This window comes from Madurella fahalii, assembly GCF_045866475.1.
Source record: "Madurella fahalii IFM 68171 DNA, scaffold_1, whole genome shotgun sequence".
Taxonomy (NCBI): Eukaryota; Fungi; Ascomycota; class Sordariomycetes; order Sordariales; genus Madurella; species Madurella fahalii.
In genome coordinates, this window is record NW_027263971.1 from 6,807,989 (window position 1) to 6,831,626 (window position 23,638).

A 23,638-nucleotide genomic window follows, 5' to 3' on the forward strand; every position below is an offset into this window, starting at 1 on the left:
CTTTTCCCGTTTTAAGACGGTGATGGGTGTTGTAGGATGAAGTGGATTCCAGAAAGGACCAAAAACATCAAAAGGAAAAAAAGAACAAAAAAAAAAAAAAAGAAAACAAGTCCTGCGATGACACATTTGCTACTTCATCCTGTTGTCGCGAGTACCACATTGGAGTGTCCCTTGCAGCCCCTCCCCCTTTCCCCCCGGCGCCTGGTTTTGCTCGTTGAACGATCACAATCGAAGATTCCAAGGTGGGGTAGAAGCTCCTGGGAGCTGCAGTAAGAAGTACCGTGATTGGCCAGCCGGCCTAGGTAAATGCAAGCGGGCAGCGCAGTGACATCAGAGCTCATGCGTGGGATTTGAGCTACCCCGCACCCATGCTGGGCCGTGAACCCCACCACAGATATCATTGAACCGCAAACCTGTTCGTGGATCTTGCTCAGAAGGTCGTTTTCACGGTATCGCGCTCCTCCCTCGTAAACCAATCTCTATCCGAGAGAAAAAACAGGTCCTCAGTTCAGAGGTATGCCCGCACCAAACCAGCTCCGTCTCGCGGCTAGCAGGGTCACCTACCCCGCACCTGCAGCAAGCATCTCCCTATCGCAGCCAGGCACTTACATCCGTTCTTTGTCCAGCAGCCGCCTTCAGTTATCGTCACGCCAATCTCGACTCAGCTCTCGTCTGCTCTTTACCAATCAATCATCATCCAGAGTCGTACCACCATCAATCGCCAAGATGTCGACCATGCCAGCTAGCCACGGCCACAATGAGGCCTGCTGCAACATTCCACCCGTCGTTACCACGGGCTACACGGCAAAGGGCTCCTATGACGAGGTCGACGGCATGAAGACATGTAGGGACTGCTGCCCGACCCGAGCAACCCTAAAGCGGTATCCCTAACAGACTGCAGATGTCACGGGCCCTGCCGATGCCACCAAGGGGATTATCGTCATCTACGACATCTTCGGCTACTTTGACCAGACGGTCCAGGGCGCCGACATTCTGGCCACGAGCCACCACCAGCAGTACAAGGTCTTCATCCCGGACTGGTTCAAGGGCGAGCCCTGCCCGATCGAGTGGTACCCGCCCACAACGCCCGAGAAGCAAAAGAGCCTGGGCGCCTTCTTCGGCAAGAACCCGCCCGCCGGCGTGGCTGGCAAGCTCCCGGAGGTGGTCAAGGCCCTGAGCGCAAAGCACCCCTCGATCAAGTCGTGGGGTATCCTCGGGGTAAGCAGCCTCGCCACCCGCATATGCCCCCCCACCCCCCCCTCTGCATCCCCTCCCCCCCCGCCCCCCCCCCATATCTTAGCTAACCGCGTGACACCTCTAGTTCTGCTGGGGCGGCAAGGTGGTCAGCCTGGTGACGTCGTCCGAGGCCAACCCCTTCGCCATCGCCGCCGAGTGCCACCCCGCCATGGTCGACCCGGAGGAGGCCAAGGGCATCAAGATCCCGTTCATCATGCTGGCGTCCAAGGAGGAGCCCGAGGACAAGGTCAAGCAGTTCGAGGACAACCTCAAGGTGGCCAAGCACGTCGAGTCCTTCAAGGACCAGATCCACGGCTGGATGGCTGCCCGATCCGACCTGTCCGACGACCGCGTCAAAGAGGAGTACACGCGCGGCTACAAGACGGTCCTGGAGTTCTTCGCCAAGAATTGGTCGTGAGTGGTAAGTGGGTTGCGTTGGGTTCAACGAGAAGACTAAGTTGTGCGAAGGGGCGATGCTCGGCCGGATTCGGGTTCGTTGGGTGTGCTAAGGCCTTCTAAATTGACCTGAATACTATCGGATGTGCGGTGTAATGTGAAGTGATCAAAAAAAAAAAAAAATTCCGACTTGTTGCGGAAGCATGGCCATAAGTGAACGGCAAGGCCAGGTTGAGGTGGTTAGGTAATAAATGTACTGAAAGAGTAACTCAACATTATCCGTGTGTCTAGTTTGGTTTCCAACCCCGCCTAACGACCACCGTGAATTATATTACATTATCCCCCACCCGACGACTTCCACATAGCTAGCCCCCCTGAGTGCCTCCTCGGCACCCCAGGCCGCGATGATTCCTTCAACCTCTTTCCCAGGCTCAGCTGCGCTGCCGAAATGGGCTCCTCGCCTCTCACAGGGGGCTTCACGCCCGACAGCAGCCCGCCCGGCACGCCCGTAACAGTCAAAGACGGGACTCCTTGGCCATGGCCATGGCCCTGATCCTGTTGGATAGAAGAAGAGGCGGTGCTCTCCCGGCTGACGCTGTTGTCCCTGCTGCTGCTGTCATCACCGCCCTGGACCACTCCGCCACCATTACCATTACCCCCTCCTCTCCGACGGCCATTTTCTCGGAATCGGACTACGTTACTGTGGCGAGTATTCGACCCGCTGCTCTCATATCTGGCGGTGGCAGCAGCAGCAGCAGCAGCAGCAGCAGGAGCGGTAGGAGTAGTAGTGCCCTCCGTGCCGCTGCAATCGTTCGCACGGCGGGCGGCGGCATTCCGCACAACAAACGAGAACGCGCCCGAATCGGCAGGCGCCGACTTCCTCCTCGACCTCTGCGCCGCCTTGACCGTCGCAAGACTGGACCGGCTGGTAGTGGTCTCGCCGCCGGCCGAGCCAACCCGCTCCCGCTCCCGCTCCCGCTCCCGCTCCCGCTCCCGCTCCCTCTCGACACCCTCATAGCCGTACGCCCCGCCCATCAGCGCCGCCCACAGCCCCGGCCAGCTATCCGCATGCTCGCTACTCGCCTCCTCGACGCAGTTGCAGTCGTGGCCCACGGGGCACTCGCCGCCGCCGAGGGCGTGCCACTCGGCCAGACAGCCTTCGTGGCTGACGCAGCCACACGCCAGGCACGGCGTGTACAGGCCGACGACGGGGTCCCAGCAGTAGACGCAGACCATCTCCGTCTGGGGGACGAGGTCCGGAACGGCGGCGGCGGCGCTACCGCTAGTGGTGGTGCCGGCGCTGCACTTGTGGCAGACCCCCACGGCGCCATGGACGCGGTGCCCCTTCTGCGTCGGGCGGAGGTACTCTGCGGGCTCGAGCGGCACGCCCTCGTGCACGCGGCAGAAGCCGGTGACGTCTACGCCCCGGGTGGAGGCGAGGAGGTCTTGGAAGAGGGCGCGGCGGTCGGCGAAAGGGGACGTTGGCGAGTTGGCGCCGCCACCACCGCCGCCTGCGGAGTAGAAGGTGGGGGTGTTGTTCGGTCCCGCAGGGTCGTCGTCGTTGTAATGATTGCTGTTTTTGCCGTTGACCATGCTGCTGCTGCTGGGAGACGACGCGAGAGTGTCTTCCTTGAGGACGTCGAATTTCATGATTTCGAGGCGGGATAGCGGCTGGCCCCACATCTGCAGCATCTCGGCGTAGGCGTAGCGGTAGTTGGAGTAGATATGCCCACGGTTACGGTCGATTAGAGAAGTGGACATCCACCCGTCGTCGTCAAAGAGGCCTTGGTTTTCTGGCACGCAGGACACGGAGACGGGGACCATGGAGAACAAGTCTTCTTTCCAGTATTCGTCGTCAGATAGCGATGTGCGCGAGGTTCCGGGGGTCTCGGGAGCGTTGCCACCAAAGACGGTTGAGCTGGCCCACGTCACAGCGTTCGGGGCAAGGTTGCCCAGAATGGTCTCGGAAGGGCTCGGTCGCTTCCGGATGGGCTCTGGAGGAGACCCGGAAACGATGCCGGCAAGCGCCCGCGGAAGGCTTGCGGCGAGTGCGGCAACCGTCGAGTTAGAACGGTGGAACGAGCGGCTGTTTGGAGAAGTCGACAAGCTCTGGGTCTGCTGGGCAAGCTCCCTAATATGTTCTCGAGCCATGTTGGGCGGCGTTTCTCCGCACGAGTATGAATGCGACCTGGGCTCGACCACGCCTGGAATCTCATCCGAGTCCTGCGAATCCGAGTACATCGCCGGGGTGTTGGCTGTCCTTGGAGTCGTGATGGCCGAGCTAGCTTGGCTCTTGTAGTTCATGTTCCAGAGCGCAGGATCCGTGGGAAAATATTCCAGTGAGAACGAGGGCGCTTTCATGGGGAGCGGCGTCTTTGGCTGAGGAAGATGCGATGCTGCGATAGCCGCTTCTTCTTCCATGGAATAATCGCCAAAGATGCATGCTAGCATAGCTAACATTTGGATGTCAGCTATTTTCTCGAAATAGTCAAAAAGATCGTTGATCATGTCCCGGGCCAAAGGGTGATGGCCCCATCTGACTCTGCCAGCCAGGCTGGACTCGTGGTTTGTAACTTTACTCTCTGCATCCCTGGGGTGCGCAACAGCGTCCCTGGCAATGACAAGCACCGGTTGCCTTCCAAGTTGGAGGTCATGGATCTCCAACGGGATGTCTCTCCGAAGGAGGAGCGCTGCGTATTTCCAAACGTGGGCCAGGTCTGGTTGTCCGAAATCCTCGGCAACCGCCGCGTTATGGTTACACACATCGGCGCCGTCACCAAAAATTGCATACTTTTGAGCGAGTTGCTTCTTTGATGGCAAATCGTCTTGCAGGTTGTATATCGAAATGATATTCTTGGGCTTGCCGGGTCTCCTGCGGCTCGTCCCTGTGCCAGTCCCCGTTCCGGCGCCTGTCCCACCTCCGCTAGAACGCAGAGACTCGTTAGCACTCCAGGTTCTCCGGAAATGACGTCCTGGCTGGTACCACAGGCTGATCTTGTGCACCGTTGCTGGCTCAGAGTCGGTGGAAGTCGCCGAGTCTGTGTCGTCCGATTCCCCAGACTGATCTTCTGTTGCGGATGTTTCATCATGGAGCCGATGTTTAGGCGGTTGTGAGCCGTGGGCAAGACGCCCAAACCCAGCGAAAGTGGGCTCTCCTTTTGGCCGCTCCCGGTAGGTGTCTAAGTGAGGGAGTGCGAACGGCGCCTTCGCCTTTTCATCCTTTGTCGGGAAGAAACACACGAGCCTGCCATCGTTGGAGAACCTGGCTCCGCAAAACCTAGGCGGCGGGGGAGCAGCCGGACGCTGAGCCGGTGCCAGGGTCGCGGTGGGGTCTAGTTCCGTGCTTCCGCTGAGCTCCTGCGACATGGACGCTGAGCCGCCCGCAGGGATATCATTCTCGTCCTCTTCGCTGGAACTCTCGTCCGCTAGTGCGTCCGTATCGTCGTTGAAATCTCGGACGTTCTCGAAAAAGGCTGTGCTCGTCTTAAGGTCCGTCTCGCCCAGCAGATATGTAAAGGCCTCATAAAGGCAATTCCGCTTCCTCTGCAAAAACCGGTTTCCGAGCTCATGGAGCTCATGCTCGAGCTTTTGATGAGTTTCGTCTGGCATGAATGACGACTTCTCTACCGAAAATCTCGGCGCTTTGCCCTTAGGGTAACTGGTGGGAATATCAACCTTGATTTTGATAAAGATGGTTTCTCGATTGATGCCCCATGGGCCCTTCAGAGAGGCGTTCAATGTGAGCGAATCCATGTCGATGTTTTCCCACTTCACGTTAGGAAGCTGATTGCTGATGCGGAGGAATTCGTCTTGGATCGCCTCGGGCTGCTCATCCCAACCATTATCGTATGCTGGGCTGAACAAACCGGAGTCCTCGGCGCCCGTCCGAGCCGGGGTGTCCGACCTCGACTTCCTCTTGGACATGCTGATGCCCTTCATCCATCCAATCTGCAGTTGCGTTTTATCCATGTTCTTGCTGTGGTTTTGCTTGGCTTTCATAGAGGTCGCCCTCCAAGACGGACCGACACGACGGAGACCCGAATTGAGGCCGGCGCTGAGGGCACTCGTGCGGAATGGCCCGCCGCCCGGACGGGGGTCGCTCATGGTGGGACTCCGGTGATCGCGGTGGACAGTGTCGTCGACAGTGCGGAAGGTCTTATAAATAGCGCCTTTCCGGGTAATGATGAGGTTTTTCATCAACGGCATCCCCTGGACGTGGCCCACAGACTCTAGAAGCCCACGGTCGACTTTGTGGAGACGCAGCTCGTTGTCTTCGCCCCAAGAGACCAACTGGAACTCGCGGTTATCTATGCCGTCGTTACTCACGCCGCCCCGGCTTCTCCAGAGAAACTCTTTGGCTTTGTGGTTGCCATGGCCCGGAAAGACAGCCACGGGATCGACCGGGCCGTCCCGGGGGCAGTCGGGGCCGAGCCGCTGGTCATAGAGGTACAAGTTGCCCGGCTCTGTCTGGGGCATAGCGAGCAACCCTGACCCAAAGGGGGTATGGCGGGCTCGCCACACTGGGAAATCGGTGCGAATGACTCGTTGTGGTCTCTCTTCGTCCCGGCTGTAGTCCCAAAACTTGATGCTCTTGTCCAAGGAGCAAGTGACCAGACAAGTGGATTTTGTACGGTTCCAGTCGATGCCATAGATTTTTGACGTATGAGCACTGATGGTTTTGAGGGGCTCTACGGCTCGCCTGGTGTCCCATATGTGAAGCCAGCGGTCATGAGCAGAGGCCAGGACGTGCGGATCCTGGCGATTGTACTTGACCTGAGTGGCGCCAGCGAACCAATCGCAGAACGCGAGCACTGGCTGCCTCGGCCTCCGAAGATCCCAGCAATGGACGTATCCGTCGACAGCGCAGGTGGCAAGGGAGTCCGGATGGTGAGCAGAGAAGTTAATGTCGGTGATGGCCCTGTTGTGAGCTTGAAGGGAATGTTCGATGGCGCCAGACGATGAGTCGTCTCGCTTGTTAAGATTCCAGACGAGACAGCGATGGTTCGCCGTGGATGCAACCCAGTAGTCACGAGCCGCGAAGGGCGACCATTGCACATCGACCACAAGCCAAGGCAGCCCGTGGCTGCTGAGCCTGCGAGGCGGGCTCCATGGCGAGTCCAGGTCTATGATAGCAAGGCCTTCGGGTCTGGAACGTTGCATCAGTATGCGGCAAGAGGTGGAGGAAGAAGGGAAAATCCCCACGATGCAAGAGCAACATCCCGGCCGGAAGGCGAGATGGTTGCGGATCCCACCAGACCATCTACGTGGATGGTCCCATCGGCATCGAAACTCTCGCTGTCAAAGGCCGACTTGATTGATTTTCCTTTCTTTGGAACATCAGAGAGGCGGATGAAGGACGGAGGCATGGTTGTCAAGTGCACGAGGCGCGGGGCATTGTGAGGCCGCGACGTTTTGCCCTCCTGCCCCGTGGTCATTCGATAGGGGCAAAAGTATTTCAAGTAACAACCCAGATGCTCTGAAAGTTGTTCTCAACCCGCCGCCATCTGCAGGGACCTGACCCGCAAGAGTCTGGAGCTGCAGCGCAGCGCTCGTCGTTAAAAAAATTCGACAGCACTATCAATGATGAGAAGTAGTCACAGTCCCTATATAGAATCTAGGCGCCGTCAACCAGGAAGGCATTCGTCAGTCCGCCGATGTAAACACCGCCGGCCTCAAGCGCCGATTGAGTCGATGGGGAAGCTGTTGGGAAGGCTGACGGGATGGGCTCTTCTGAAGGGCAGGGTTCATGTCAGAGGACAAGGACCTATTGGGGCCCGGGCGCCAAGCCTTGTCTTGCGGCGCTTTCCGGATGATGGAATTGGTCTGTGCGCTTATCGGCGTCACCGCCCCACGCCTTGTCGGGCGACATCCCACTTTGGTCCCCGGGTTCGGCTTGCGCCTGTCGTTCATCTGGTTCGTTCCTCAACGTCGGTTTTGCAACCGCACAACGAAAACGCAACGGCTTTTCTCCAGATCTCGCGTCTGCGCTGGGCATTCTTTCTGCCATCAACACTGACTGGACTGAACATCTCGTCAGCACGTACCGCACATCGCCTCCTGATTGCGACGTTGCAAGCCTGCTCCAGCCCCACCTTTGTCTCCTAATCGGGCGTCGTCTGCTGCCTGGGAGAGGACCACCGCCATAGTTTCGGGACGCTGGTTTTGATATTACTGGATTGAGCCCGTGCTATACGTTGCTAGACAGGTTTTCTGACATGGCGTTACCGAAGAGGATCATTAAGGAGACCGAGCGGCTTATGGCCGAGCCGTACGGAACCCCTCCAAGCCCGCGTTGAATTTGTGTCTGACTTTGTTGTGCGAAGAGTTCCCGGCATCAGCGCGGTTCCGCATGAGGATAACCTACGATATTTCGACGTCGAGATTCACGGGCCGTCGTCGTCGCCATACGAGGGTGCGCGCTGCCGGCTCCCCTGAATAACGTGAAGTGGATAGGGTCGGTCAGCTCACACAGCAATCACAGGCGGAGTCTTCAAACTCGAGCTTTTCCTCCCCGACGACTACCCGATGGCGCCGCCCAAGATCCGCTTCCTGACCAAGATCTTCCACCCCAACGTTGACAAGCTGGGCCGCATCTGCCTCGATGTCCTGAAGAGTGAGTGCAGACATGAGAGGAAGCAGAATACGTGTCGAAAGCTTACCAGATATGTAGACAACTGGTCCCCCGCTCTGCAGATCCGGACCATCCTGCTGTCAATCCAAGCACTGCTCGGCGCCCCGAATCCCGATGACCCGCTGGCTGCCGACGTTGCCAAGAGCTGGAAGGAAGACGAGCAGGCGGCGATCGCAACGGCAAAAGCATGGACACAGCAGTATGCCGTTCCGAAGTAGCCGGGACTGCAGCCTGGAATCAAGAATCAGCGGCGGGACACCGGGGGTGCCATGCCCAGCAGCTTATTTGTCGTTTGAGGAGTTGGGGGCGGAGGTAGGGCGACGCAACATCGGCCGGCGTTGTTGGATGTGGTCTAGATGGGGAGCTATGGGAGGCTTCGTTACGTCACTAGCAATGCTTGAAGTTGGGCAGTGCTTAGCGAGGAGAGAAGCACCTAGCATGGTAAGGTAGCCAACACGGTTTTACACATTACTCATCAGCGCCTTTGAGTTAGCAATAGATGCAAGACGGCGTGTATACGCGAATCACGTACGCGCCAACGGCGCAATCCCAGCCCGGAAAATTCGAGGTCCCATCCTTCTTGAATACGAGCGAGTTCCATCACAGATAGTTGGTGGTTTCAAGCTCACCGAATGCTTTCGTGGCTGAAGTCCCTGGTGTGAGCGGCTGAGTTCCAACCCGGAAATATCTTTTACCGGCATATGGGATAAGGTACCAGGGCAACATGGAAGGAGACGAGCATTCGCTTGACGGTGTGGGGACACTCGAAGCTAACCTGGGAGTCTCGGTTTGCTTGATCAATGCCCTAGACGACGATCACGGTGAGTTGTAGGTTGTCTAAAATAGGCGGGTGTGGAACTGTGCCGCCTCGGTAACCCACCAGCACGGCATCGTAATATATCACTGACGCTGAGTCCCTGACTTTGAGTCGGTTGTGTCAATGCAACCATAGCAGCTCGGGAGTTGAATGCTGCGCTGCGCCCTGCTGGTTATGCAACAAAGTCTTGTAGGTCCAGTTGTGGGCCAATGGCCTTGCTGCTTCCCATCCACTTGCAGAGCGGCGCATTCGCTTTGTGGCCCAACGATGAAACGAGCCCGGCTGCAAGCCATCTACTAGCCAAAGTGGTGAGAATGGTGAGATGTGGTCCATCGTCTCGAGAGATCCGCTGCCGAGACGGGCATACGGTTTCTACGGAGAGGATCAGATCGCCTGCAGGCGGGAGCGGACCGTGCGACGGAACTTTGTAATTGGTGCCGAAAGCTGGCTTCAACAGCACGGTAAAGAACTGACCGTCCTTGGTCCAATCCAGCTTTTAGAAACGATTACTTGCAGAACCGTCCCCTTCATCGCTGGAGTCATGGCTTAGGCAGCATCTGCTGTGTGAATGGCGCAAAGAATGCCACTGCAAAACCGGTAGGCCAAGACAGTGGGGACAACCCGCTTTGCAGCAAAAGTTACCGAACCAGGGGCATTTCTCATTTGGGATGGCAGCAGGCCCTCCTTCCTTTTCCTGCCAGTCTCCACCTTTTCTTGCTGGGTCTACGAAGGTGCAGCAGGGGTCTCCTGTCCTACCTGGGGCCCTTTCGCTCTCCCTGTCCACTTGCGAGCTTGCCTCAACCCAGACAGCCCGCCGGAGCCAAAATCACAGACACGGATATTTCATCGAGACATTGTCCCAATTGCGGGCTCCAGAACCAAGACAGTCTAGCTGAATGTGCTAGCGGCGTTTGCCTGCCCGGGTCACGGACGCTGTTTTATTCCTGTCTTGGCTGAGCATCGCCGATCGCCGTTTCGTTTTCCGCGAACGCACTCGGCACCAGCCCCCCGGCTCCCCAGAACGCTACCACTGAGGGCACTTGCACGCCGGCCGTTTGCTCTGGCCTTCTGTTTCCTTTCCATTTGGCTTCCATCGCGAATCGACGTCCCCTCCCTGGCAAAGCCAACTTCCCTACGAACTTCCCGACGGCGAGACAATCCACTCTTTCCGACCACAACAGCGGTTGCCACCCTTTTACACATCTGCTTTGTTACGGTCACTCGTTCCCGGTCAATTCAAAGGAGTCAACCACACAGGCCAGGCATTGCCTTGTATTGCATTGCTGAATTAGCATACCAAGTCTCCCTCCTGCGTCTGCGCCTACGCCTCTACTACAGCCCTAGCCATGCCGTCGCGGTCGAATAGCACGACCGCCAAGCCTGCGGGAGCCACTACGAGCAAACGCTTCGAGCTTCCGGCCCTAGAGTTCAAGTTCGGCTCGTTGACGGACGGCACCGATATCCCCCCACCCGCCCCGTCGCCGGTAGAAGAGAAAGCCGCGCCGACACCACCCGAGACGCCCAAGGTGGACGAGAAGCAAGAGAAAGCGGCCAATGGCAAGCCGGACAGCGCCTTGTCACCTAAATCGCATGTATCAAGTATCACAACGAGCGGCACGAAACGGCGCGCCGAAGACAACCCCGCCTCGCCTACCCTGTCGAACCGTCCGGGGAGCATACGCCGGCTATTCAGTCGCGGCCTACTGAACAACGCTTACGCCAATGGGGATGCGGCGGTCACTCAGGACGGGCGGCCGGAGAGCCGGGGCAACAGCAGTGTTGCCGACTCGCGTAAGGTGAAACGGTCTAGTGGATGGTTCGGGAGGCTTCGGGGCAACGACGGTGCCGTAAACAAAACTACGACTCCCCTCTCTCCACCGGCGACCACGGACGAGAAAAAACCGATGGGCCCGCCACCGCCTATGATTCCTGAAATCAGCGAGCTCAAATCCAAAATTGGGGTACAGGATGAGAGTGGGTTTGGGGGGGATTTATTCAAGGATATAAAGTAAAGACATGGCGCGGCGAGAGGGGATTGTCTGCTTGGGACGAGGTACGAGATACGACTGCGGGTTCACGCGGCCTCGGAACATGGGAGGCGGGCGAGGAGAATGCTGTTGAGGTGCAGACGAAAGATACCCGGCTCGTTTCTTTTTCGTTTTTTTTTTTTTTTTTTTTTTTTATTCTCCTTCTCTTCTTCACGGGCACGTTCGCTTTTTATGAGGATTTCCTTTTCTTTTGCTGCTTATTATCACCCTCTACTCAGCAGCTGTCTGTAATGGATGTTTTATGTCCTTGGTCCCGCTCTTGCAAGAGTGTGACTGGATGCCTAGCCCCCCTTGGTTTCTTTTTTTCTCTATCTTACCAACATCCGGTGGTGCCTTATGCCCACCGGCTAGTCCCCCTCCCCTTTTGCGCATTGTACATGTCCCTTCTCGAAAGTTGGCGGAAAAAATTGGTGGCTGGCGGCTTTTTGTCTGTTCTCTCTTCGGTACATGCACAGGTACACCGTAATCTTTGGTGGTTGTGTGGGAGGGAAGAAAGGCCTCACGAGATGGAATGAGAGAGGTGCCAGTTGTTGTGGACGTCCTGTTACGCAGCACTTACGACTTGACCTGGCTTATGGCTGGAGTTTTCTTTTTTGAGCATTGATTTACATCTATTACTTTGGTCACAGATGATCAAAAAGTAAGAGAGGAGGACTATCGAGGCTGGTTTTTTTTTTTTTTCTTTTTCGCAGGCCTGTTGGATTACAAAATAATCAATTGATTGTTTGTCGTCGCCGTAGTAAGTCTTGGAAAATGGCTAACATACATACATGATCGTGCTCCGGAATGGCCGGCGTTTCCCCGTCGTGAGGGGAGACGGAGTAACGCGTTGGCGAGGGGGATGTAACCTTGGGATGCATAGGACATCTATTAAGACCTGGTCATGCCACCCACGTCGGAGGCGGTGAAGGCGGCTTATTTTGTTTAACCGTGGAAATGGTAGGTAGGATCATTTGACATTATGAACAAGCAGTCTGATACGATTGAGGCTTGAGGGAGGTTTGCTTCTCGGAAGAGCTCCCGGTGAGCTTCGGGTGCGACGACCTGATTGGTCGAAGCTCTCGTGACCCGAGGTCCAATTTCGACGTCATCGCTGCCGGGCGACCGGCGCAGCGAGTCAAACAGCGCAAACAACTGTTAAAGATGGAGCAAATTTGATACCAAGCTTCGCTCAAAGCTGAATTTACTAACAATCGGGTATTGCTGGCCTCTTTTATCTCTTTTATTATACTCAGCTGTGAATTGAGGCAAGGAAGGGTCCGCAGTGCCGGCTCTGGTTAGATGGAGTGAGCTGAGAGCGTTCTTGCAGCTCAGCACATCAACTCTCAAGAGAATTCATCAGTTTCTGGTGTCCGATTCGCTCCGCCTCTTCTGCATCTACAACCTAAAGGGTGCCGAAACCCGCCAACCATTCCGAAATGGCGTCCGTCCTCCACCCTCAATCCCTACGCCTCGGTGGCGGCGCCACCACCACCACAACCCGCCATCTCCTCCGCCACTATCACCGGCCCCAGCCCCAGCTCCAACCCCGACCTTTCCTCCCGACCACCTCGCGCCGCCACAAATCCGGCCCCTACGGCTACACGCAAGCCAAATCCCTCGTCTTCTCCCGCTTCGGCGAGCCCGCCGACGTCCTCTCGCTGCACACGCACTCCATCTCGCCGTCGCTGCCGGACGGGGCCGTGCTGGTGCGCACGCTGGCGGCGCCCGTCAACCCGGCCGACGTGAACACGATCCAGGGGACGTACGGGGCCAAGCCGGCCTTCTCGCCGCTGCTGGGCACGCCGGAGCCGGCGGCGGTGCCGGGGAACGAGGGGTGCTTCGAGGTGGTGGCGGTGGGGCCGCGCGTGGGCGGCGGCCTGCGCCGCGGCGACTGGGTGATGCCCGCGGCGACGGGGTTCGGGACGTTCCGCACGCACGCCGTCGTCGAGGACGCCGAGCGCCGCCTGTTCCGCGTCGGCGGGGAGAAGGGCCGCGACGGCTTGACCCCCGCCCAGGTCGCCACTGCTACTATTAACCCCTGCAGCGCGTACCGCATGCTCAAGGACTACGTCGACCTCGTCGGGTTGAGTGTTAAGAGCTTTGCCGCCGCCGACGGCGCCACCGGCGGCGCCTGGTTCCTCCAGAACGGCGCCAACAGCGGCGTCGGCCGCGCTGTCATCCAGCTGGGCCGCCTGTGGGGCCTGCGGAGCATCAACGTCATCCGCGAGCGGGCGACGCCCGAGGAGACGGAGGCGCTGAAGGAGGAGCTGAAAGGATTGGGCGCGACCGTGGTCATCACCGAGAACGAGTTCCTCGATCGGTCATTCAGTGCCAGGATGAAGGAGGAGTGGACGCGCGGGGGCAAGGATCCGCTCATGCTGGGGCTGAACTGCGTGGGAGGGAAATCGGCGTCGGCGATCGTCAAGGCGCTCAGCCCCAAGGGCTGCATGGTCACGTACGGCGGCATGTCGCGGCAGAGCTTCCCGTTCCCGACGGGACCGCAGATCTTCAAGCGGCTGCGCTTCGAGGGGTTCTGGCTGAGCGAGTGGGGTAAGGAGAACCCGCTTGAGAAGCGCAAGACGGTCGATGAGATTCTGGAGCTAATGAAGGAGGGCAAGTTCAAGGAGGCGCCGTTCCAGGAGGTCAAGTGGGACTGGGACACTGACGAGAAGGTGCTGAAGGATGCGGTCCAGGGCACCCTGGAGGGCTTCCGTAGCGGCAAAGGCTTGTTTGTGTTTGGCGATACATAAGACGAGGCTGTGTTGCCGCACTTCATACTTATATTGTAATATGCAGGACTTATGGATGCTGGATGTGCACGAATCCCCATAGCGATCGCTGTAATCTAACCACATCCATCATAAATCCCGGTAAATACCCCAAAACATCGGCACCCCCAAAACCAGAAAATGACACCTCACGCCCGGAAAGCCTGCACGAGCTCATGGAGCTTATCGATGACGACGGGCACCAGAGCGTTGAGGTTGTCGTCCATGATCCTCTCCAGATGCCGGATCGCCTCCTCCTCGCTCAGCTCCAGGTGAAATCGCTCCTTAACCTTCAAGGCCGCCTTGTCCGGCTCGAGCTTGATGTCGGGAATATTTGCATCCACCATCAGACTGAACAGGTTCAGAATCAGGTTGCTATTCTTCCGTAGCGCGCTGTAGGCCAAGAAGCAGTACTGTTTGAACTGGCGGTAATACTCCGAGTTGGATCCGCCCATGCAGTCCACCATCTCCTTGGAGAGCTTCATGGCCGGCGCGAACGGTTTGGGATCTCGCCCGAGAATGTACCCAAAGTCGGCGTGGAAAAAGTGTCCGTCGGGTGCTAGCAACAGGTTGTCAAGGTGCCTATCGCCGACACCGAGGATGTATGTGATGACACAGTACCCGGCGCACGACTTGACAAACGTGTCCAGCGTTTCTTTCCGCAGGCCCATGGGCCCTTGGCTGTCTGGGTTGTTCTGTTTGAGGTAGGCGAGCGCCGGGTTGTTGCGGTATTTCGATGAGATGCCCTGGAACGTCATTGAGTGGACAAACTGCGACAAGCCCGCACTGGTGCTTGTGGCAAGGATCTTGTAGGGCGAGAGCTTGAGGTCAAGATTTTCCTTCTGGAGCAGGTCGTCCATGAGCGTGATGATCTGAATAACGAGCTGGTCCTGGCGGAGGTCGTCACCCGTCTTGAAGAGAATGGGGTACTTCCGGCCAGTCGTCGTCTTGAACGCAACCTTGATCGGGTGAAGAGACGATTTGAAGACGACGGTTTCTTCCGGGATTACGCCGGTGATTTCAACCGACGGATCTAGCGGCAGCGGGAGCGGCGGGTCGATGGTAACAAGCTCGTTCTTGGGGTCAGCTAAGAAGTGCTTCACCCGCTCCGTCCTCTTAGCAATGGACTCGTTCGACTCTTTGATCTCCCCCGATATTTTGGAGAGGATGCAGATCCACTCTCCCTGCCTCAGCAGAGTCTTCCGTGTTGCCACGCCGTCTGGCTGCTTGACGAGCTCAGTCATGAAGTCGTAGGCAATCTTGCCGTAGATGGCCTGGTTGTCCGGCCCTTGATCCTGCGATTTGTCATCGCACTCAACCATCACGTACCACCAAAAGTAATTTCCGAGCGTGAAGCTGTTGGCGGCCCTTGAGATGAGAAAACGGGCCAGTGAAGAGTCTTGCGTCACCTCATGGTCAGATTGAGGCGAGATGTGCTCGTACTTTAACGCCTGCACGAGCTGCAGCAGGTATAGAAGCAGCTCCTTGTCGTCGGCTTTGCGCAGGCGTTCAACGGCAAATGCTCGCAACGCGGGATTATCAAAGGTTGGGCCGAGCAGCTCCAGAGCGTCGTCGACATCGATATCCGTCCATTTCCCAAGGATCTGCACCGCCTGTCTAGACTCGGACTGATCTTGCCAGTTGACTGACTTGGCAAACTTGGTAACAGCTTTCTTGTTCCGGGTCAAGTGATGACGGAACTTCCAGATGAGGTCCTTTTCCTCTGGTGACAAGGTGTGGGTCGGCGAATATGACATTATCAGATTCAGCTCGTCCCGAACCTTGGCGTTGGGCTTCAGATCCTTATCCAAGATGCCGTTGCGGTGTTGGCTCCGCACAAGCCTCCGGTGCTTACTCTCGGCCGGGTTATCCTTCGCCGCAACTTCCGGGTCATATACCCGGACCAGGCGTCCGCCGTATCCCTCGTCGTCATCCATCGCGTTGATGCCTGGACCAAACTGGACTTCGGGCGGCGGTTTTGGGATGATGTTGGATTGCGAGGACGAAAGGTGCAACATGGACGAGACGGGAGACGGCTGGTATTGGTGGTCGGCGAAGACAACGGGGAAATCGAATCTCGGCAGCTCAACGTTGAGCAGGAAGCTGGATGGTTCTGGGGGAGCGCTAGGATCTCGGGCGCCCTTCAAGGCATCAGCCTGAGTCCCCTTCCGCAGTTGCGCCTCGTGGAGAGCCGGCGATTTGGCCGATTGCAGCCCCCGCTTTTCAAAACCCCGGAACACAAGCTGGTCAAGCCAGTCGACGCGAGGGATCTCGCCCATCTCGTGCTTCTTGAACAGCTTCTCCATGCGGTCTAGCTCGTCGGCCTCTCGATCTTCGGGGCCGCCCTTCTTGGCCCTCTTCTTGGGAAGAATAGCGGGTGTGACGGAGTCATCGTTGCCGTCGGCGGGTCGGTGCCTGTAAACACGGCATTTTTGACGGCCCTTGTGAAGCTGGTTGTCCTTATCGAACAGCGGGAGTGTTGTCCCGCCAAACGGTATCGCGTGCCCTTGTGCGCCTGGCCCTCCAGTCGGAGACAGATCCCATATGGTAATCGCGAGACGTGAGTTCTGCGGCAGCGTGGCGTATGTGACGGGGAGCGTGAGCCACTCGTTCCACCTCCTCTCGGCCCGGAAAGACTTGTAGGCGGTTTGGACGGGGACGGTCAGGGGCTTGGAGGCTGCCCACACCTGGACGGTTACGTAGAGGTCGGAATGGGGACTGCGCGGTGGGGCGGGGTGAGCTAGGCCTGGCAGGGTGGGACAGTGAGGGACAGTGAGGGACAGAATGATGGGTACCTCTGGTTGGATCCAATGAACCGGAGTTCCGGATGTTCCTCGAGATAGGTAAACGGGAGCGGGGCCTCCGCACCCTCGAGGTTGATGCTGGAGATGGGCGCGTCAGTAGTTCATTGCGCTCAAGGCCGGATCATTAAAATACTCACATGCGGATGCTGACCGGGTACTCCAGCTTGTCGGAGGTGGCGAACGAGAAGGGCTCCATGGCGGTAAACTATCTGTAGCAGCGACGCTGCCAGGCTACCGAGGGGCTGACGATACTACTAGCGAAGGGGGGAAAAAAAGAAAAAAAAAAAAAAGGGAAAAGGAAAACAAATGGATCGGCGTGATGCTGAGGTTGGCGTGGGTTCTAAAATTGACAAGAGCTTAGAGCTCAGGTACAGCACACGCTATGCCTTACCTACCTTAGGCACATGCGTTCCAATATGGCACGTACGGCACCCCACGGGCAGTAAAGTACTGCTACAGCTGCAGTGGGGGGGGGGGGGGGGGGGACACTGGGACAGTCAGATCCTTGCATACTGTATGTACTGTACAGTACACTACTGTACAGTAGTACACTAAAGGACACAGACAGGGGTGAGCTGCCCCGCTGTGTTTGCCCCACAGGGCTGCCTGTCTGGCGCGAACTCGTTAATGGGATGGGGAGCCGATCCTGGAATGGCGCGTCTCCAAATTCGACGACGCGACACAGCCAGGTTGCTCATGCAAGTGAGGACCAACCGCCGAAACAAAAATTAAACGAGGCAAGGACAAAGAAAGCCGGAGCCAACCAATGCCCGCCTGTTTCCGTCCACTCATTTGAACTACGTCTTGTCGCACCGCAGCTCATGAGCAAAACCGTTTCTTCCCGGTCCTCCAGCAACCGGGCCTCGAATCCGCTGTCGCCCCTCACCGCTAACATGGAGAACCGCCGGCATTTGGCAGTGCGCGGTGGCGCCGAGACGCCGGCCGCCGCCCAGGGCTCTTCGAAGAAGCGGACTTCGGACGTTGGCAGCGAGCCATCTACCAGCCGGCGCCGGACGCGTGATCCCTCTCCGCAGAGAGACGAGCGCGGGGATGCCGACGAGTACGACCCGGATCAGTCGATGCAGGAGCGCAGAGCGATCCAGCAGAGCCTGCGCGAGATGCAGAGGCAGATGCGCGAGAACCCAGACGAGTTTATGCAGGCGGATCCCAAGGCGCTGCTCGACTACCTCAACCAGTCAGACCGCATCATCAAGAACGTCAAGCAAACTGCCGAGGCTGCCATCGATTCACGCGGCCTGGTCATTGCCGCTGATCTCTCAGCCCGCCGAGCGCAGCGCTTGACGTCGGGAAACGTCGGGAATGGGATTGACGTCGACGAGTTCGTCTCCAAGTGCATCACCTACATGCTGCACGGTCGTGGAATCGAAGACGACGAGGCGGAGGAGCTCTCGTGTACCCAGAGGAGGCGCAGGCAGCCCAATCGCGGCGCTATAGGCAGCGACGACGAGGACGAGGTGGGTGACGCCGGCGACATGATGAACTGGGCCCACCTCGGCCGCTTCGCCTGCGTTCCCGCCGTCCGCAGACCTGCCCTGCCGGGATTCCTCCTCGGCCCGCTGTCCATTGAGAAAAAGGCCCGCAAGGTTACCAAGAGGGCGGCGCCATTCAGGGTTAGCAACCTTCGCGAGGTCCGTCCCGAGGAGCTGAGGGCCGAGGACCTGCAGAAATCGGATAAGAACGATCTCCCCTCCATCTGCAAGAAGATTCACGTGCATTTAGAAACGGCCCAGCAGTTTGCACAGGACACGGTGGAGGAGGAGTGGAAGGACGATGACACCCCGGAGGCCCAGAGGGAGTTGATGGACCGCTACGCCTTGCGGCTTACCGGAGGTATTGACCTCCTCCGATTCGTCGTCAACCCCCATTCCTTCGGCCAGACGGTGGAAAACATGTTCTATGTCAGCTTCTTAATCAGAGAGGGGAGCGTCAAACTTGAATTTGACGAGAACGGCCTTCCGGCGATCGGTATGTCGTCCTTCCAGACGGATGGCTGACCAAGGCTGACACAACCAACAGAACCTATCAGGAGAGACGCATCGGCACAGACGTCTCGCTCCAAGGCGCCCATGAGACACCAAGCAATCATGTCGATTGACATGGCGACTTGGAGGGACATCATTGAGGCCTTCGACATCAAAGAACCCATGATTCCTCACAGGCAGGAGGAAGAACAGCGAGGCCCCGGTGCACGCGGCTGGTACAGTTAATGACCAGCCTACCGCACCACGCTATATTTCCTGTTTAATCTGCCGTCGCAGATGTTGTCACGGATGTGCAATACACCGCATAACCGGCAACAGCGGGCTTCAGCTTCCAAGGAACTAGCCCTGATGTCTTACGTTGCTATGTCCTCTACTGTTGCGGCAACGCTGAGACGCACCAGCGTTGTCGCGACCCAGCCAACCTAATCCGCCATTATCATGAAGGAATCCTTTGTCTGGCAACTTCGGTAGATATCGGCAGCCTGGCCGGAAACGGCGGCTGAGTTTCAAGCTTCTTTGTCTAGAAAATGTGGTCAACGAATGTACTGGGGAAGGAAAACCCGCAACTTTGCTCTTTATGATCTGGTTCTGGGTTCCTCTCGGATGGCTTTCATGTCAATTTTACGAGTATGTGTCCATTCGCCTCGCTCCGCTTCAGAGTTTCCTGTGAATGTTCCCGCCAGTTTTGGTTCCGGACAGATCAATAACCCCATTTCCACGCCCAGCCGCTGCCCCCTAAGAACGAGCTATGGCGCAAGATTCCCCTAACCCTACCATCGGGTCGGGCACTACCGGCTTCCTCCATGGCCCTAGGGGTGGTGAAGAAAGTACAGGCACCGAGCGGCGAATCAGGGGCGCCGAAGGTGATGGTTTGGACGACGCAGTCGCCAGCGTGGGAGGTGAAGCCAGGAGTGGCGATGAGCAGGCGGCCACCAACGCAGGAGCTGCTCGTGGGCCTTCTGAAATACCTGTGTTGGAGGGCGCTGGAAGCGCCGCCGCCTTGCACCCTCGCGCTCCCCTTGACTCAGGGCCCAGTCACAGCCACGATAGAGCCAGCTTTCTAAGCAGTATCAGCCATCGCCGCCGGCCACACCACCGCCCCGTTCGTGTGGAACACGACTATCTCTACAACCCCGATCTCCCGCAATGGAATGACGACGACTGGTCGTATGTTCCGTGGCCGCCCGAGACGGACGTCGAAGTTGCATATACCTTGGACTGTATCGCCGAACCACCCCACGAGGGCATGCTCGAACGGGCGGACCCAACCATGTGGAGGCGCAACATCACCAAGTCGTCCTCAGATGAAGGCCGGCGGGTGTGGGAGAATCTCATGTACTTCTATGACAATGCCATGATGGGTAAGATCCGGGCTCTCAACGCCCTCATCGCCGCGCATCGGAAAATCCGCCACCAAGATGATCACTTGAAATATCTCGAAGGCAATTTGACCGACTTTCACGAAGAGGCGGAGCAACTCCGCAAAGAACTGAAAAGTTCTGAAAAGGAGCAAGCACAACAACAAGAGCGCATTGCGGCGCTTGAGAGCGAAAACACACGCATCAAGAGCCGCTCACTCTCAACCGAGGCAGAGCATCAGCAACTCCTGACCGCAATGGAGGACCAAATCGCCTCTCAAGACCGGATCATCGCCAGATGGGAATCGCTCGGTGACGTGAGACACACCTGGTCCGACGCCAACATCGACCCTTCGGAACGTGAGTCCAGGTTTCGGGCCGTTGAAGCGATACTGAAGAAAGCAAGGGCCGATGCAGCCTATGCTCAAGCTCAGTGCGATATCCTCCAAGAGAACTACAATGAGCTCAAGGAAAAATTGAAGGAGGCCATCGGGAGTGCCAAGGAGCTGCGCGAAGAGAATGCGTCCTTGGCCACGGAGAAACAGGTTTCCGAAGCCATGGCAGCCCACTGGGAGTCGCAAGTGCAGGGTCTTAAGTCGCTGATCGAGAGCAAGAAGGCACATGCCCAGGCGGAAGAACAGAAGCATCTACATGAGATCGAGCGGTTGACGGTTGAACTTGCCGAACTCGAAGGACGAGTCGGAGGAATCACGGATGCTCAACGAAGCTCAGAGTCACCGACCTCAGAGTCCGCGGACAGTCTCGCATCTCCCGCCGGCCGGACTTTGGCAGAAGAGCTTGTGGGCGTCCTAGGCAGCCAAGGCGGGCTTGCCGAAGACACATCGGCGACAATATCTTCTCGCGAGAGGCATGGCGAGGGCTTGTCGGATGTCGGCGTTGACGCTGACAACGTTGTCACCAGAGCTGTGGAGGAAGCGATAGACTTAACCTCACAACTCGTGGCCAACTCACTCATTATCGGGCGCACAGAGGCGGCCCGGGAATGCATCGAGAAACTCAACGCCATAATCGAGGGACTCGAGTCAACCCCGCCTGGAACAGCGGCTAGGGATGTCATTGTTTTCATCAAAGAATCCCTCAAGGAGATGGAGAAGGGAATGGGGAGTGCGCTGACTGCACTCGAACTTTTGGTTATTGATGAACACACGAACGAGCTCAGGAGGTTGCTGGAGGGGCAGGATCCCTGTGCCGAGGAACCTGGCGCCGACGAAGAGATTCTGGACAGCATATGGGACAAACTCGACGCACTTGAAGAGCACCAAGGCACTCAAGAAGCTCTTCTCCACGAGTACGAGGTATACTGCACCGAACACCCACCGATCCCTCTCGGCGCCACACAATCCGAGACGCTCTGGCAGCTGACGAACAGTTTCTTGGAAAGCCATAGCCAGAGCAGGCCCAGTACCCAGGGGCAGTTGAGTCAGAGAGCCGTGGACACCTTGCTCGACCGTATCCAGGAACTCACCGCCGACGAAGAACTGACCAGGCGACGACAGCAACTACAACGGGGCATCGCGCAGCAAGATGCACAGCTTGCTGAGGTTGAAGCGGAAATTGCCCTGTTCTCCAACTTAATAAACGGCATCTACACGCAAATCGAGGTCCTCGACAGACCCCAGGAGAAGCAACAGTCTAAACCTAAGGCAGACACCGAATTCAACAAAAAATACAGAACTAAACTTACTCAGCGCGAGGAGCGCCTGCGCCGCGAGCACCGCTACTTCCAAGGCCGGCTTACTTGTCTAGTAGAGCACCGCAGCCGCATCATCAACTTCATCAAGAGCGACGCCGACATCGACCGCCGCCGCGCCCAGAAGCTCCTCAACGAAATTCTCCTCAAAATCCAAGTAATCAGCCGGCCCGGGCGCCACGGCGAAGCCATCTGCTTCTGTACCCTCGTCCGCTTCCTCTTCCCGCGGATCTACTACTCGACCCTCTACGGCGGCTGCTGCGCAGGCGGGAGGCTCACCCCACCGTCCGCCTCCCTGCTCTCTGCGGGCCCCGCCACCGGCACCACCACCACCACCAGCAGCAGCAACACCAGCAGCAGCAACACCAGCAGCAGCAACACAACCCCTCCCGCGGGCCCGTCTTGCCACGGCCACCACGGGCACGGCCTCCTGGCGTCGTCCAGCCGCCTGTACACGCTCGTCTGCCAATTTCTGACCTCACTCGCGTGGCTCGTCCTCCTGCTCCTCATCCAGCCCTACAACCTATACACCACCGCGGCCTTCCTGCTTTCAGCCCTGCTCGGGCTGCACCGGTACGTGTACCGAGTAGCGCGGCACGCCTACCGTCAGCGGCGCGCGCGGCGCGGGGTATTCCCGCTGCCGGACAAGCTGCACCCGGTGCGAGCGGCGCGGCGGGCGGCGGCCACCGCCGCGCCGCCGCCCGCCTCCGCCTTCGTCGGCTCCCTCCTCACCCTGTTCCTGCTCTTCGCCTGGCTCAGCTATGTTGCTGTTGAGGTGGAGCGGCGCATTTGGACGGCTGATAATCAGTGGCGCCTTGCCTACCTGCGGGATCTGCAGGTGGCAGGGGGAGGGGCGGCGGCATCGACGACGACGGCGGCGACGGCGGAGGAGGTTGCGGGCTATCCGTACCCGGCGTGGTCGCCTTTCCGGGTGGATTATCGGCTGCTGGCGGAGCCCTTGTGGGCTTCATTTGAGAGCCGGGTCCATCGATGGTTCATTGGCGGGCTGAGGCTTGGACGGGTGTTCGGGGCTGTTGGGGCCGTCGGGGCCTGGGTGGGTGGTCTTGGAGCGGGCGTGTTGAAGGGGATCGGGGCTGTCAAGGGTTGGTTTGGTGGTGTGGTAAGGGGCATAGGGAATTCGGTGGCTGGTATTTTCTCGGCGGTGCGGCAGGCGGTGGGTGCTGTGGGAGCTTGGATGGCTGGCTTGGGAGAGGCGATACGACAGGCGCCACGGCAGGTGATTGGCGCTGTTGGGCGTTGGGTGGGTGGCCTTCTGGGATTGACATTAAAGGGGGCTGGGGCTGTCTTGAGCTGGATACGTGGTCTTGGAGAGGCGATAGGGCAGGGAATACGCACCGGCTTGGGATGGGTTGTAGTTGGTGTATTCAAGATATTAGGGGCTGTTGGGGGTTTGATCGGTGGTTTTTGGGGTCGGATACCAAAAGGGATGGATGCTATTCGGGATTGGCTTGCTGTGAGTTGGATTACTGCTCCTGTAAGGCTAGTTTCGAAGGCGATATGGATTCTGTGGGGTTTAGTTTGTATTTTCGGGGTTGGCGTGTTCGACGAGATACAGGCTATCTGGAGTTGGATACGCTGGCTTAGACAAGAGCTGGTGGTTGATCTTTGGTCTGGGCATTTGACGGACAGGCTTGGAGGGGCGATAGTGTGGGTGACAGGGCGGGTGATAGGGTTTGTGGGATTTTGGGCGGGACGAGTCGGGGAAAGTTGGGCTACTGCTTTGGGGGACGCCGGGGAAGGGGCGAGATTGGTAGGGGGTTGGTGGTAAAGATGATTTTGTAGTTTCTGCGCTTGTTCTTTTGTGGTCATTTCGGATCGGTTTCGTCTATTCTGGGTAGCTCAGATACTGTACATATCCTTATG

At 57.9% G+C, this 23,638-nt stretch overlaps 8 protein-coding genes across 8 annotated transcripts; 6 read left to right on the plus strand and 2 right to left on the minus strand.

The window, feature by feature from the left end:
- Positions 1-726: 726 nt before the first annotated feature.
- Positions 727-1,654, plus strand: MFIFM68171_02034 (uncharacterized protein; the record flags this gene model as incomplete). Its single annotated transcript, XM_071057456.1, has 3 exons — positions 727-844; positions 902-1,218; positions 1,322-1,654. The coding sequence occupies 3 exons, from the start codon at positions 727-729 to the stop codon at positions 1,652-1,654; spliced, it is 768 nt and encodes a 255-aa protein (XP_070913557.1).
- A 314-nt stretch (positions 1,655-1,968) lies between these two features.
- Positions 1,969-6,998, minus strand: MFIFM68171_02035 (uncharacterized protein; the record flags this gene model as incomplete). Its single annotated transcript, XM_071057457.1, has 2 exons — positions 1,969-6,778; positions 6,835-6,998. The coding sequence occupies 2 exons, from the start codon at positions 6,996-6,998 to the stop codon at positions 1,969-1,971; spliced, it is 4,974 nt and encodes a 1,657-aa protein (XP_070913558.1).
- Positions 6,999-7,847: 849 nt separating this feature from the next.
- On the plus strand, positions 7,848-8,481 carry UBC35 (Ubiquitin-conjugating enzyme E2 35; the record flags this gene model as incomplete). The annotated part of the gene is made up of 4 exons (XM_071057458.1): positions 7,848-7,900; positions 7,956-8,044; positions 8,114-8,245; positions 8,303-8,481. The coding sequence occupies 4 exons, from the start codon at positions 7,848-7,850 to the stop codon at positions 8,479-8,481; spliced, it is 453 nt and encodes a 150-aa protein (XP_070913559.1).
- Positions 8,482-10,426: 1,945 nt separating this feature from the next.
- MFIFM68171_02037 (uncharacterized protein) lies at positions 10,427-11,092 on the plus strand (the record flags this gene model as incomplete). Its single annotated transcript, XM_071057459.1, has 1 exon — positions 10,427-11,092. The coding sequence occupies one exon, from the start codon at positions 10,427-10,429 to the stop codon at positions 11,090-11,092; it is 666 nt and encodes a 221-aa protein (XP_070913560.1).
- Positions 11,093-12,546: 1,454 nt separating this feature from the next.
- Positions 12,547-13,860, plus strand: ETR1 (mitochondrial 2-enoyl thioester reductase; the record flags this gene model as incomplete). The annotated part of the gene is made up of 1 exon (XM_071057460.1): positions 12,547-13,860. The coding sequence occupies one exon, from the start codon at positions 12,547-12,549 to the stop codon at positions 13,858-13,860; it is 1,314 nt and encodes a 437-aa protein (XP_070913561.1).
- Positions 13,861-14,027: 167 nt separating this feature from the next.
- Positions 14,028-16,878, minus strand: VPS34 (Phosphatidylinositol (PI) 3-kinase; the record flags this gene model as incomplete). The annotated part of the gene is made up of 3 exons (XM_071057461.1): positions 14,028-16,596; positions 16,674-16,760; positions 16,820-16,878. 3 exons carry the CDS (start codon positions 16,876-16,878, stop codon positions 14,028-14,030), a joined length of 2,715 nt encoding a protein of 904 aa, XP_070913562.1.
- Positions 16,879-17,575: 697 nt separating this feature from the next.
- On the plus strand, positions 17,576-18,910 carry MFIFM68171_02040 (uncharacterized protein; the record flags this gene model as incomplete). Its single annotated transcript, XM_071057462.1, has 2 exons — positions 17,576-18,668; positions 18,720-18,910. 2 exons carry the CDS (start codon positions 17,576-17,578, stop codon positions 18,908-18,910), a joined length of 1,284 nt encoding a protein of 427 aa, XP_070913563.1.
- Positions 18,911-19,433: 523 nt separating this feature from the next.
- On the plus strand, positions 19,434-22,995 carry HSP82_1 (Hsp90 chaperone hsp82; the record flags this gene model as incomplete). Its single annotated transcript, XM_071057463.1, has 2 exons — positions 19,434-22,861; positions 22,926-22,995. The coding sequence occupies 2 exons, from the start codon at positions 19,434-19,436 to the stop codon at positions 22,993-22,995; spliced, it is 3,498 nt and encodes a 1,165-aa protein (XP_070913564.1).
- Positions 22,996-23,638: the final 643 nt, after the last annotated feature.